Below are 14,393 nucleotides of genomic sequence, written 5' to 3'. Positions count from 1 at the left end.
CCAGTTTTAAAAAACATTTCATCATCAGCTATAACAGAATCAGACCATAATTACATCTGCATCCTTTGATAATTGTTCACCCCCCCCCCCCCCCCCGACCCTGACTACTTCCTCTGTGCACACAGTGCATGATAATTAAACTTCATAAGAACAGCGTCCTCACCTGACAACCTGTCACACTGCAGTTTTAATGACTTCTCAAATGACTCACAAAATTAAAGGCATACGCAGCATTACATGTCCAGAAAGAAACACAGTTTTCAACTTCAAATTCGTAGAAGATATGAATACAGATTGTACAGCCGATCCATGATCGATTAAAATAAAATTGAACATATTTTTTTGGGCCACCAACTGTGCTATCATTTTTTATTTTTTTATTTTTTATTCATTTGTCCATGCACGTCTGCACTCTCTTATCTCATGAATATATTGATAAAATCTTCAATATTGCCCACTCAATTTTGATATTATTCATTGCCCAATCTTGTCAATATTATTATTCATCATGGATGGGCTGCTCAAGACCTTGAACCCTCCGAGTCCCTTTGCATGGCAACAGACTTTGCATTAATTAAGATTAACTGAGCTCAGATAAAGAGAGAGGAATGAACAAGTTTAATGAGAATGTTAAGAGTGCTACTTGCAGTCAGAGAAATCAGAATTTTTGTGTATTTTTCTGACTTCTCTTTTCAAGTCCATCTGCCTTCATGCATTTGTCCATGTTAGCTTAAAGCTAAACTCCTCTTAAAACCTGCTTTTCTAGATGGCAATTACATTAACACAGCTTTGCATGCACTGTATTTAAAATTCTAATTATCCAGTGGACATTCCCAGAACAGGAAATATTCAGGAAGCTTAATAATGAAAGGGCTTTCTAGGAACCTTTTCCAGAAATTTCTTTGTTGAAAGATATTTTGAAACTCCAACAGCTCCAGCCTCCAATGTAATGGTTCAGGTGTTGAATACAAACAATTACAGCAGGTGCAATTAAATGGTTCTAGTTCCCTTTTAATGGATTCAATTCTGAAAATGTTTCCATATATAACTTATTACAAGCTGATATATCATAGTTTTCTATTTTTCACAGTTTTATCACTGAATCCAGAACATGAGTTGACAAAGCCAAAACCTGTTTAAAACTACAGATTTTAATTTCAACCTTGATATACAGACAGTATGTGATTGTCACTCACATTTGGCAGTGCCTGGCCTCGCACATTCCTTCCTCTTCTGGGACTCAAACTTTTAGAAAATTTCAAACCCAGATTGGTCCCATACCTTTTTCCGTAATTTCCCTTTTTCAGATTCAAAAAGAACCTGCTGCTCTTCTTTTTGCATGAGCTTATCAACACTGGCACAAATGTTTGTGAGAAAGAAACTCAAGATATGTGTACAGTGGCATCATCACCATATATAAGCATAGAGTGAAGGTTCAAAACATGTACAGACTGTGCAGCATACACACATGCCAAATAGACAATGAAGGAACACTATAATAAAATATATATATATATATATATATATACATATATATATATATGTTACATTTCTATCATTTAACGCTATCCCTCAATGATTCATTATTCTCGTCACATGGAATCTACTTTTCAGTGAAAATGAAAAAAGCGTTCCAAAACAATCTTTAGTTTGGAGCATCAAAGTAATTGAAAACAAGAGGCACATCAGTGCCTGTGCTCCACTGGCCAAAAGGTTCAAGCAAAGACCACCTAACGAACATTTTCGTCAAGTTTCATAGAAATACAATCATCAATTTTTGAGGAGAAGTTATTTAAAAAAATTTTTACTTTAATAGCTCTGGCTGCCATGTTGTGCAGTGGACCGAAATGATTTGGGCAATTTGAGTAAAGGAGCACCAAACAAACATTTCTGTCAAGTTTTATCGAAAAAAGGTCATCGGTTTCGACGACAAGTCGTATAAAGTTTTTTTTATTTTTTAGCTCTGGCAGCCATGGTGTGCAGTGGACTGGAACCATTTAACAAATTTTGGTTAATGACCACCCAAGGAACATTTCTGTCAAGTTTCATCAAAATCTGATCATCGGTTTCTGAGGAGAAGTGGTGTAAAGGTTTTTCCTATTTTTAGCTCTGGCTGCCATGTTGTGCAGCAGACCAGACTGTTTGGGCTATTTTGGTTAAGGACTACCAAAGTAACATTTCTGTCAAGTTTCATTGCAATACGATCATCGGTTTCTGAGGAGAAGTCGTTTAAAGGTTTTTCTATTTTTACCTCTGGGGGCCATCTTGTGCAGTGGACCGAAACCATTGAAGCAAATTTGATAAAGGACCATCCAAGGAACATTTCTCTTAAGTTTCATCAAAATCTGATCATCGGTTTCTGAGAAGATGTTCTTTAAAGGTTTTTCTATTTTTTTGCCCTGGCAGCCATGTTGTGCAGCGGACCGGAACCATTTGAGCAATTTTGGTTAAGGACCACCAAAGGAACAATTCTGTCAAGTTTCATCAAAATCTGCCTATCCGTTTCAGAGGAGATGTCGTTTAAAGATTTTGCTATTTTTAGCTGTGGCGGCCATATTGTGCAATGGACCAGAACCATTTGAGCAATTTTAATAAAGGACCACCCAAGGAACATTACTGTCAAGTTTCATCAAAATCTGCCGAACCGTTTCAGAGGAGATGTTGTTTAAAGATTTTGCTATTTTTAGCTCTGGCGGCCATATTGTGCAATGGACCGGAACCATTTGAGCAATTTTGGTAAAGGACCACCAAAGGAACATTCCTGTGAAGTTTTGTCAAAATCCGCTTATCAGTTTCAGAGGAGATGTCGTTTAAAGTAAAAGTTTACGCACGCACGCACGCACGCACGCACGCACTCACGACGGACAATCTGTGACGACATAAGCTCCATGGCCTTCGGCCAGTGGAGCTAAAAACTAACATTCACATGTAATTCAACTTAAAGCTAAAAATAAATCACAACTTAAAGCAACAAGACTGGCGCAGAGCAACACCAACGTTTGTCTACTTTTGTTTTTTACAGTCAAACAAGGGACAATACTATACATGTATTTAAACCAGAGTTATGGGCCTTGCTACACATATGGAAACATTTTTAGGTTAAAGTTTGAGCACAATGACATTGAAGACAACCCAAATGCTATGACATGTTACTCGAAAACAAGGTCAACAAGCTGAAAAAGGCAATGCAAGATCAGGGAAGGAGGATACAAGTTTCCTGAGAGAATTTCCACTGGCTTTCAAAGGATAATTTACCAAGTTATAAGACAAATAGAACAATCATTGAGAGTCATTGAGTCACTTGAGACACGAGATTGTGTAATATGTTTTGAACAGACTTGTTCCTGTATTTTTCATTATGTTATTCACACATTTTTCTTGTACATTTCTGACCTAGAGCTATGTTTTATGAAATTATCAACAGAGGTTCTAACTTCTAACAGCTATAAAATTTGCCAATCCCCGAAAAAGGCTGGGAGCAGGTATAAGGGATTCATGCAGAAAGCAGGGTAAAGGGGCTTAAACCCCATTTCAAGTCAATTATATTCATCTATAAGTACTTAAGCTTCCTACTGACTTTTTGGTGCAAATGTCAGAGCAAAAAAAATCTTTACAACTGTACAATCGTCTGAAACTAAAACCTTTTAATCCTGATTTAAGGAGAAATTAGAACCCCTGTATCATGCTCCATGGTTCAGCAAAGATGATTATTGATAATAATTTGGAATTCCAGTGGAAAAACCTCCAAACCAAAATAGTTCCGGGGTATAACATAGGTGAAGTATAGGACTAGGATACAGGGTTATCTAGGCTATAATAATTGTTAGAAGGTGCAATACTTGCCTACTCGGCCACTCCATATCATGTACAATTTTTTGGAGCCTTCATCTAGAGAAAACATGAGCATGTGGATGGTTTATGGGGTCTACACTACGAGAGTTATGACATGACAATAGATGGTAGAGAAAATGAGCCAACAAAATGTTTAGTAACTTTTGTTAAAAAAATGGTAGTATTGAGTAAACTGGAATTTTCCATAAGAATATTGGTTTAATACCGGTACATGTAAAGATTTATAACTTTGAAAGGTCAGGTGATATACAAAATTGTATAATAATTAAGATATATTGCCAATTAACCAATTGGGTAATTATATAAAAATTACATGCATACATAATTCACTTAACCAATATTTAAAAACGAAAGATTTTCAAACTTGGTAATAAGGTCATTTTCTCTAGTGAATTTCATACAGATGGTTACATTAAGCTCAAATGTGCAAACAGCAAACTTCAAATCAAACTATGAAATAATTTAAGCGAAATCAGAGCAGAGGATACAGAAATTGGATTTTTGTTTTTACTCTCTATATTTAAAATAAATCTATTTATCTAATAAATTGTAAAAAAAAATTCAAGGTATTTTTTAAAATTATATTCGAAACAAAAACCATTCTGAAATCTTGATCAAATGCAAAGAAAGCAATCACTTCAACTCCGCCTATACTTGACAGTATTCTGCTACAATAACACAAAGGGCATTTACCTTTATCTTTTGAGGGAGTCCCACTCTTTCCTGAGCTTGCCACTGAGCTTGGCCGACTTCCTCCGATTGTCTCATTCAGTTTCCCACTGCCATCACCTGACCTTTTCTCCAGCAGAAAACTGTCAGTCACTCTCCTATCAGATTTCATCTTCTTTTCTGCTGGTTCTTTAAAATCCCCCTTTCCACCTTTATAACTGTTATCCGAATCACTTACAACCGAATTCACATTGTCACTAATATTTTCTTTCCCTATATCCATCGCTTCATTATCAACACCTTTATCAGCATTAGGAGACTGTGTGTGTTCAGGATTCACCTCATATCTTCCTTCTGTTCCTGACTTCATAGACTCGTTATCACTGCTATGGTCTGCATGAAGGTGCTCCAGCTCCGAGGAGGGACTTTCCGATCCCATTCTATCGTGATGATTGTGGTCATCCACCACTCCGTCCACATCAGTGCCGGTATTCATGTCTGCATCAGGGTCATCTGCATCTGCGGAGGCAATGATCAATTGTAATACAGTTTATGAAATAAGGATGGGTTTTTTCACAACAGTAGCCCAGTTTGTTTACCTTTCTATACATTCATATTCTAACTCTGATGAACACAACATAAACAAAATACCTCTAAAACTACAAATTGGTCAAATGACATTTTACTTGTGACATTGGTGAAACAGGTGATGTCATTGATAAAACTGTCCTTGTTGCATTATTTTACTGTGTTCTGCATTAGCTCTTAATTTTTATTTTAAGTTAATGAGTGTAAATATAAACATTGAAAGTGAGTAGAGTTGAAAGCATTGTTTTCCCACCAGGTAACTTCAAAGACCAGAAGGAGATTTTATCAGACAGATTCTGACAGAGGATCAATTCTTCTCATGCCCTTGAGGCTACAGCAGGAACAATTGGTGTCATTCATAACAAACCAACCATCCTTACACTGAAAACCCTGAAGGGTAAACATTCACAAACACAGAAATGTTCTGGTTACTGTTCTCAGTCAAATTTATTTTAAAATATTCCATATCTTTTTATAAAATGTGCTCATATTATTTTTTGCAATATTGACCTTGAGGTTGCAAACAAAATAAAAACTTCTAACACTGAAACGCTGAAGGGTAAACATTCACAAAGCCAGTAATGTTCTAGTCACTGTTCTCAGTCAAATTTAATTTCAACGTTTTTCTGCAGTATTACCTAGTGATTCATTTTCAAATCTGCCTGAGACCATCCCTCAGATCTCTTATATTCATTAGCATTGTGCACATATTACTAAAAAAAATGATGCACATATATAGGAATAATTGGTCCCCAGAAAAACCATGATGTGGTCTCAGGATGTGCAGCAATATGATTCACTAATTCCAGACAAAACTAGATATATAAAACCAAATGTGACAAGAAAATTATAATATACGGGGGTAGTAATTTATGAACAATTTATACCAGCTGCCGTCTCTAAATTTCATTGCAAATTGCAAGTTGTCAACGTGTTGGTCAAGAAATCCATATTATATCGCCCTAAACCCTGCAGGAAATCAGTAATGAAAGTTTTCTACTATTAACATGGCATATTGCCAACAGTCATTTGTTTATGTTTTTCCGTCAAAAAGGGGAATAACTCTACCACTACTAAGAGTTATGGGCCTTGGTATAGAATCATGTGTAAATGTTCTCTTGCTACATGCAGCATTCAACACTAAGGATCTCCCCAGTTCCTGAAGACACCAACTTTGATGGAGGGAATTCAGAACCTCTAGATCATGCCACGCTAAACGATAGATAGAAACCCAAAGCATGTTTACGGTTCAAGGCAAAATTAACTGGAGCTATCACTGGATGTGATTTATACCCCCACCACATCACCTTATAATAAGAAGACTATCACTGGGAGAGATGTATGCTCCTTGAATACTCCTTCAGAAGGCATCGATTAAGTTAATGGGCCTAAATTCTACTATATAGAAATAACAACTATAACATCTGTGAAATAGGCATGATATTTTCTTTTAGTTTTAAAAAGTGTATAGCACAGTTTGTACATGAGTTGACTGTGAGGTTTCATTGTAGCAACAAGCGTACATAACAGCCCATACTATCACAAAGAACATAGAAACACCTGACTGCAGTAAGGGACACTTGATTTCAACTGGTGGTCTCCCTTTAGGTTTCCTGGGAAATAAAGTTAGTGTCGCAATGTGAACCATGTTTTAATGAAGCTTCTTGTATGGTTTAGAGTTAGGCTTATCCACTACAATGAGAGCGCAGCTAACAAAAGTTTGACAAGTTACCGACTTGTCTACTACACTAGATCAACTAAATGACTTAGATTTAAAAGATGAACATTTTACTAAGTTTAAACTTGAACTGTCACAAGCATGTGACAAATGCCCCTAATTTAGCCAAATGTGATAGCCATTTGACATGTAAGTGAGACCTTGACCATGCGGTACTTCTCTTTTAAGTTTGATCAAATTGCTAACCAATTTATTAAAGTTACAGCTGCCAATGGATAGGCATGTGGACAGTGTGACAACTGCTCCCCTTCGGAGGCTTAAAAAATTTGGTTACCATAGAAAATGTGGCATTGAAACTGTGAACTGTATAAACTTAAAACATAATGTTGAGGCAGCTCATAATCAGCAATATGTTCTCAGGTGAGCTTAACAAATAAACATATACACAGCGCTAACACTTCCTCATACTTGAAGACAAAACAACCAAGTTGCTGACATAGCAAATAATATTTGTACAGAAACCATTGTCACATAACCTGCATGATAAACAAGTAGTTTGTAGGGGTGAGAGTAGTCAAGTGGTATAGGTGTCCACCTCTCACCCAAGAGGTCATGGGTTCCATCTCCATCAGGGTGATAGTGGTATAGGTGTCCACCTCTCACCCAAGAGGTCATGGGTTCTATCCCCATCAGGGTGATAGTGGTATAGGTGTCCACCTCTCACCCAAGAGGTCGTGGGTTCCATCCCCATCAGGGTGATAGTGGTATAGGTGTCCACCTCTCACCCAAGAGGTCGTGGGTTCCATCCCCATCAGGGTGATAGTGGTATAGGTGTCCACCTCTCACCCAAGAGGTCGTGGGTTCCATCCCCATCAGGGTGATAGTGGTATAGGTGTCCACCTCTCACCCAAGAGGTCGTGGGTTCCATCCCCATCAGGGTGATAGTGGTATAGGTGTCCACCTCTCACCCAAGAGGTCGTGGGTTCCATCCCCATCAGGGTGATAGTGGTATAGGTGTCCACCTCTCACCCAAGAGGTCGTGGGTTCCATCCCCATCAGGGTGATAGTGGTATAGGTGTCCACCACTCACCCAAGAGGTCGTGGGTTCCATCCCCATCAGGGTGATAGTGGTATAGGTGTCCACCTCTCACCCAAGAGGTCGTGGGTTCCATCCCCATCAGGGTGATAGTGGTATAGGTGTCCACCTCTCACCCAAGAGGTTGTGGGTTCCATTCCCATCAGGGTGATAGGGTCTAGTGGTACAGGTTTTCCCCTAACTCATAAAAGTATTTGGGTTTGATCCCCACTAGGAGTACTTTCATAGAGGACACAGTACTGGTTTCTACCCAGGAGAGTTATTTAATAAGCTATTAGCTTTCATTACAATCAGAGCTAAAATAAATGATAAAAAACCTATATCCACCTGCAGTAGGTAAAAATGTCAAAAGCAGTATTTCTCTACTCACCTTCACTACCTCAACACACTACTCCAAAGTAATTACCATAACAAAGACATTCCACGGACACAATCATGAATAAATAATCATGGCTCCCGTGACTCCCATGATAAACTTCCACTTGTAAATAATGTTAAAATCTAGTTCTCTTCCTGTATAAACTCTTGGCATAAAACTGTCATTACCAAATTAGCACAGCAATGAGTCTGATGGAGTAAATCACCTCTATAAAACATAAAACTGTTCTCATATGTGATATTATCAACTGCCTTCATCTTCTATATAAATATTAAATGCCCGGCTGCATATATAATGTGGCTGTATGTGGTGAGAGTAGAAGCAGGTTAAAGAGAACATGAACTGTTATCTGAATAACAAATAAACATGTAGAAATATTGAATCCATTTGAACACCCTTTCATCTAGCACTTCTTTTTATGGTGAGATTTTTTTTTTGTCTTTGTATTTTCTTTCTTATATAGCAGAATGGAAACTATCCATAGTCATAGAAGTTCCACAATTTGTTTTGCATGTATACATATAATATACCTATAACATTTACAAGAAAAGAGGTCTTAGATGTAAGTGTATTGATAAAACTATATGAATGTAACAGCTGTATAATTTACTGAATAAAATCTTATGTCAACCATTGTCAAGAGCGTGACTCATACTTACACAAGAGATCAACTTATGTTCAATTTTATGATAAGGGTTACCATAACAACCATAATGTTTATTTATTTAAAACGTAATGTCTTATATGGCGGTGTCTGTTAAAATCAGACATATTAAATCTGGTTGTCAAGGCAACGGATGGGATTCAGGTGAAAGCATATCAATTAAATCCAATGTAGTCTTGCACAATAACCAACAAAATATAACCTGAGCTTAAAATAAAAAAATGTCTTCTGTCTGCCTACTGGGTTGTAAAAGCCATTTGACATTTTCAAATCAATATTCTGTCAGGTTTTGTTGCAGTATTTTCCAAGAAAAGAAAAAAAACAGAACCTTAGTTACAGACCACAAAATAGTCTAACATTTCCTTAGCAACCCGGCTGACAAGACAAAATCCTGATGACTTATGCCACAGACAGAGCATATGTAGTATTTGTGTGTTTATATTGCCAGAGAGAGAGCTAATGTGTGTTCATTATGCCACAGAGAGAGTTTATATGTGTGTTATGCTACTGAGAGAGCTTATGTGTGTTTATTATGCCACTGAGAGAGCTAATGTCTGATTATTATGCCACAGAGAGCTTGAATGTGTTTAATGCCACTGAGAGAGCTAAAGTCTGATAATTATTCCACAGAGAGCTTGAATGTGTTTAATGCCACTGAGAGAGCTTATGTGTGTTTAATGCCACTGAGAGAGCTTGTGTGTGTTTAATGCCACTGAGAGAGCTTGTGTGTGTTTAATGCCACTGAGAGAGCTTGTGTGTGTTTAATGCCACTGAGAGAGCTTGTGTGTGTTTAATGCCACTGAGAGAGCTTATGTCTGTTTAATATCACAAGAAGAGCTTTTGTGTGTTTAATACCCGAGAGAGAGCTCAAGTGTGTAAAATGCCACAAAGAAGGCTGCTGTGTGTTTAATGCCACAATAGAGCCTAAGCGATTTAATGCCACTGAAAGGGCTAACATTTTGTGGGATAAATGCCACTGAGAGAGCTTATATGTGTGTGTAAAGCCACTGAGAGAGCTCATGTGTGTTCTGTCACCAAGACAGCAGACTTACAAGACTAATGCCAAAGAGCAGGCTTGCGTGTCTAATTCCACATAGCAAGCTTGTGTGTCTCATGCAACAGAGTATGTTTGAGTGTCTCATGCCACAGAGCATGTTTGTGTGTATTATGCAACAAAGCAGACTTGAATGTCTAATGCCACAGAGAGGCTTGTGTGTCAAATGTCACAGAGCAGGATTGCGTGTTTTATGCCACAGTGCAGGCTTGTGTGTCAAATGTCATAGAGCAGGTTTGTGTGTTTACGCCACAGAGCAGGCTTGTGTGTCTAATGCCACAGAGCAGGCTTGTGTGTCTAATGCCACAAAGCAGGCTTGTGTGTCTTATGCCACAGAACAAGCTTGTGTCTAATGCTACCGAGCAGGCTTGTGTATAATGCCAAAGAGCAGGATTGTGTGTCTTATGCCACAGAGGAAGCTTGTGTGCCTTATGCCACCTAGCAGGCTTGTGTGTCTTATGGAACCAATCAGGCTTGTGTGTCTCATGCCACTGAGCAGGCTTGCGTGTATAATGCCACATAGCATGCTTGTGTGTCTAATGCCATCGAACAGGCTTGTGAGTCTAATGCCACTGAGCAGGTTTATGTGTCTATTGCCACTATGCATTCTAGTGTGTCTAATACCACCGAGCAGACTTGTGTGTCTAATGCCACAGAGCAGGCTTGTGTGTCTAATGCCACAGAGCAGGCTTGTGTGTCTAATGCCACTGAGCAGGCTTGTGTGTCTAATGCCACTGAGCAGGCTTGTGTGTCTAATGCCACTGAGCAGGCTTGTGTGTCTAATGCCACTGAGCAAGTTTATGTGTCTAATGCCACTGAGCAGGTTTATGTGTCTAATGCCACTAAGCATGCTTGTGTGTCTAATACCAGTGAGCAGGCTTGTGAGTCTCATGCCACTGAGCAAGCTTGCGTGTCATATGCCACAGAGCAGGCTTATGTGTCTAATGCCACTGAGCAGGCTTGTGTGTCTAATGCCACTGAGCAGGTTTATGTGTCTAATGCCACTGAGCATGCTTGTGTGTCTAATACCAGTGAGCAGGCTTGTGAGTCTCATGCCACTGAGCAAGCTTGCGTGTCATATGCCACAGAGCAGGCTTATGTGTCTAATGCCACTGAGCAGGCTTCTGTGTCTAATGCCGCAGAGCAGGCTTGTGTGTCTAATGCCACAGAGCTGGCTGATGTGTCTTATGCCTGTGTCTAATGCCACCGAGCAGGCTTGTGTGTCTCATGCCACTGAGTAGGCTTGTGTGTCTAATGCCACTGAGCATGCTTGTGTGTCTAATGCCGCAGAGCTGGCTTGTGTGTCTAATGCCCCTGAGCAGGCTTGTGTGTCTAATGCCACAGAGCAGGCTTGTGTGTCTAATGCCACAGAGCAGGCTTGTGTGCTGAATGCCACTGAGCAGGCTTGTGTGACTAATGCCACAGAGCTGGCTTGTGTGTCTTATGCCACAGAGAGAGCTTGAATTTATCTTGATCAAAGGCTAACACCTTGTCAAATCTTAACACTTGACAGAAGAGGTAACCTTTTACATACTTCCTCAGCAACATGACTTAAACCCAATACTGTTGCTGTTCTTGACATTTTCCCCATGGTTACAACAACAAATTTTTCTTGACCTTTGACACAACAGCCACTTACCAAAAAAGCTTCCTGGTTTTTCCATGATTCCACTGTCTACACAAGTCCCAAGATCAGAGTCCCACCATCTGACCTTTGACATTGTTAGTGACCTTTACATTCACCATTTAAATTTACATCCTTGAACTCAAGATCAGACTTTCCACTTTGCTTTAAAAAAAGAGCAAAACGAATTTAAAAGTTCAACTACCATCCAATGTAATGGAATACAGTTTCAATAACTTTCATTTGGACAGAAACTAATTATTATACTACTATCATTCACCAAATTCCTGTCTTATCTTTTTGTTATGAACTCCATACCAGACAATGGGAAGGGAAGTAAATATGCCAATTCTCCAAGCATCGGCACACTGATTAGTGCCAGAACCTAACAATAAGCTGCCAAATCGAATACTACCGTAACAAATGTTTGTAATTTAGATAAATATCAGGAATCTTATAAAAACATTTCGACTCATGGCAGACATTTGTTTTCCTGTTTCAATTTTTTATATGTGAATAGAATTTCAAAGTTTTGATATCATGAAAGTTCTACCATTTTATACCAGAAGCAATAATATCATGTTAGCGGTCACTTAAATCCGGTTTGAAGTAATCAATACCTGTTTTATGGTATTTAAGTAAAAACAGCTGTAATTATGGTATTTTTAATAATTTTTAAAAGTAAGTCCGAGTGATCATGACAACAGATGCCCGTCTGTTTCCAGTAGGTTAAGTACATAATAGACCAGACCCAGAGCTTATGAAATTACCACAAAGTCAGCCCTCTGTCCCTTCTGAATAATTGAAAACACTGGCATCTGTACTCTTTCATCCAGTAAGTAACTACATGTAGCTTAATTATACGATGAACAATATAAGGTAATGTAATTATAAAACAAAAGCATTCAGTGATTCCTATGCCTAAAACAATGTGTTTATTCACTCATACTGTAATTTTTTAACTACAATATATATATATATTTATATATATTGCATTCCTAACATATTTAATGTTAAATTCAGAAAAGTGGCCTTGAGCCAACCATTAGTAGCATTATTGTAATATTCTATTTCAAAACAACTCCAGGAAATGCCTAAAAATTCATTCAGCAGACACTGATGCCACTTTTTTTAATGTTTTATTCACCAGACCTCATATATCACGCAATATTATCCTGACAGAATCACTTGACAACACGGTAATGGTGTGATGATGACAAAAACAACGTTATCAAATGCAATTGTATTTTGCAATCCCTCGTTAACTAATCAATATGAACGTCTATATACATGGCACCTTTGAAAGGTGGATCCTGGGGAGGAGAATCAAGGATTCTCAGTATTCTAGACTGTGTCATCATATGATTATTGACTGGTTTCTTTGTATTAGCAAACAGGTGAAGTGAAGAGTTACGTGACAATTTGACAGCCTGGCTCTACCAGATGAAAGGGTTATTAAACATTGATTATGCAAGGATAAATCCCATTACGATTCTGATTGACGTTTCTGATTGACCGATAGCAGTGTTTTAAAACAGATGATTGAATATAAGGTTCCAAATCTGATCAAAATTAATGTGATTATTTTATAAAACAGCAATAAAACTATTTTTACAAAATGAAAGGAAAATAACCAATATCTCCAATGCCGAAAGCTCATCAATATTTAATATAGGCAGCATCTGGTACTGAATACTCTTCAATTAACAATTTCTGTTGTTGCACAATACTGCATTTCACACATCCCACTGCATGGCCAGGCCTAAAAAAAAAATACATTTGGTTCGGGTTACCCGACCCTACCTACGGAATAGGCGCCGACCCTACCGTTTTTATATTCAGTTTGAAAAAAAAATGAAAAACTAAAAAAAAAAAAAAATAATAATAATATAAAGTTAATATTAAGTTAAAACCTTAAATGCTTGTACAGAAGACAGCTTTAACACCATTCTCCAATGATGAAAATTATATTCTTATATAAAACCTAATAAAAAAAATAAATAATTTTTTTTAAAAAGCCTACCTTCCCTACCTATTTTTTTTAAGGATGTAACCCTAACCAAACAATTTTTTTTTTAGGCCCCATAGTCATGTAATCACACAGGATGGCTAGACATTATTCCGTTATTTGCCATTTCTGCTGCAGTTACATTCTGGGAAACTTTGGCGATAATTACAGTGCAACTCTTATTTCAATTCCCCCTGATCAATTTTAATGGTTGACAATTTATATTACCTGCTGCACATTAATTGCCACAATGCTGCAAACAATAACAAAAACAGGCTCTTAATTTCCCAAGCAACATGTGAGTTTCTACTGGATCCCTCTGCACTAGAAAATCTCTTTCTGTCAAATCCAGGACTTGTTGGCAAGTCATCTTTTGATAAAACATGTGTATACACAAGATCTTCAGTTGCAGCATGTTTAGCATCATTTACCATATATAATTATATAATCCAAAATGAGTCAGAGAAAATAGGTGTTCAGAAATGTTACCTTGAGTACCGGGTACTCTCACTGAGTTTACTGACAGAACTCTTGGCACCATCATTCAAGACAACAGAGAACACAGTAACATGAATACAGTAGACTTACCTGGCAGAGTTAACCAATGTTTTTATCAACTCAATTACCAATCAGACAAACAGTCACACCTCATGCCCATCAATATTATTGATTTCAGTGTGATCATGGCTGGATAAGGCTCCATCTTTTACTTCAAAGCAACAACAAATGCCTTGTGTTAGAGTTAAAGTGATACATAATGACACAACTGAAAGTCATCTGT

At 37.9% G+C, this 14,393-nt stretch overlaps 2 protein-coding genes across 10 annotated transcripts in view; one reads left to right on the top strand and one right to left on the bottom strand.

Moving 5' to 3' along the window:
* LOC128238260 (uncharacterized) overlaps window positions 1-14,393 on the top strand; it is a 49,404-nt gene that overhangs the window by 5,116 nt on the left and 29,895 nt on the right. The gene's annotated exons all lie outside the window — the stretch shown is intronic.
* The window catches only part of LOC128238257 (ensconsin-like), a 67,793-nt gene that overhangs the window by 41,692 nt on the left and 11,708 nt on the right, over window positions 1-14,393 (bottom strand). For 7 of the 9 annotated variants that reach the window (XM_052953964.1, XM_052953966.1, XM_052953969.1 and 4 more), the window contains exons 2-3: window positions 4,546-5,040; window positions 3,844-3,888 (exon numbers count right to left, since the gene is read on the bottom strand). In XM_052953964.1, coding sequence (XP_052809924.1) covers window positions 3,844-3,888; window positions 4,546-5,040 — 540 coding nt within the window. Of the gene's footprint in view, window positions 1-3,843; window positions 3,889-4,545; window positions 5,041-8,253; window positions 8,478-14,393 lie in introns of those variants that run through there. The other 2 variants (XM_052953971.1, XM_052953968.1) reach the window with 2 other exon arrangements.

Source organism: Mya arenaria, chromosome 6 (assembly GCF_026914265.1).
Source record: "Mya arenaria isolate MELC-2E11 chromosome 6, ASM2691426v1".
NCBI classification, from domain to species: domain Eukaryota; kingdom Metazoa; phylum Mollusca; class Bivalvia; order Myida; family Myidae; genus Mya; species Mya arenaria.
Note: the sequence above shows the minus strand (reverse complement) of the source record. Positions and strands in the feature narration are given on the sequence as shown.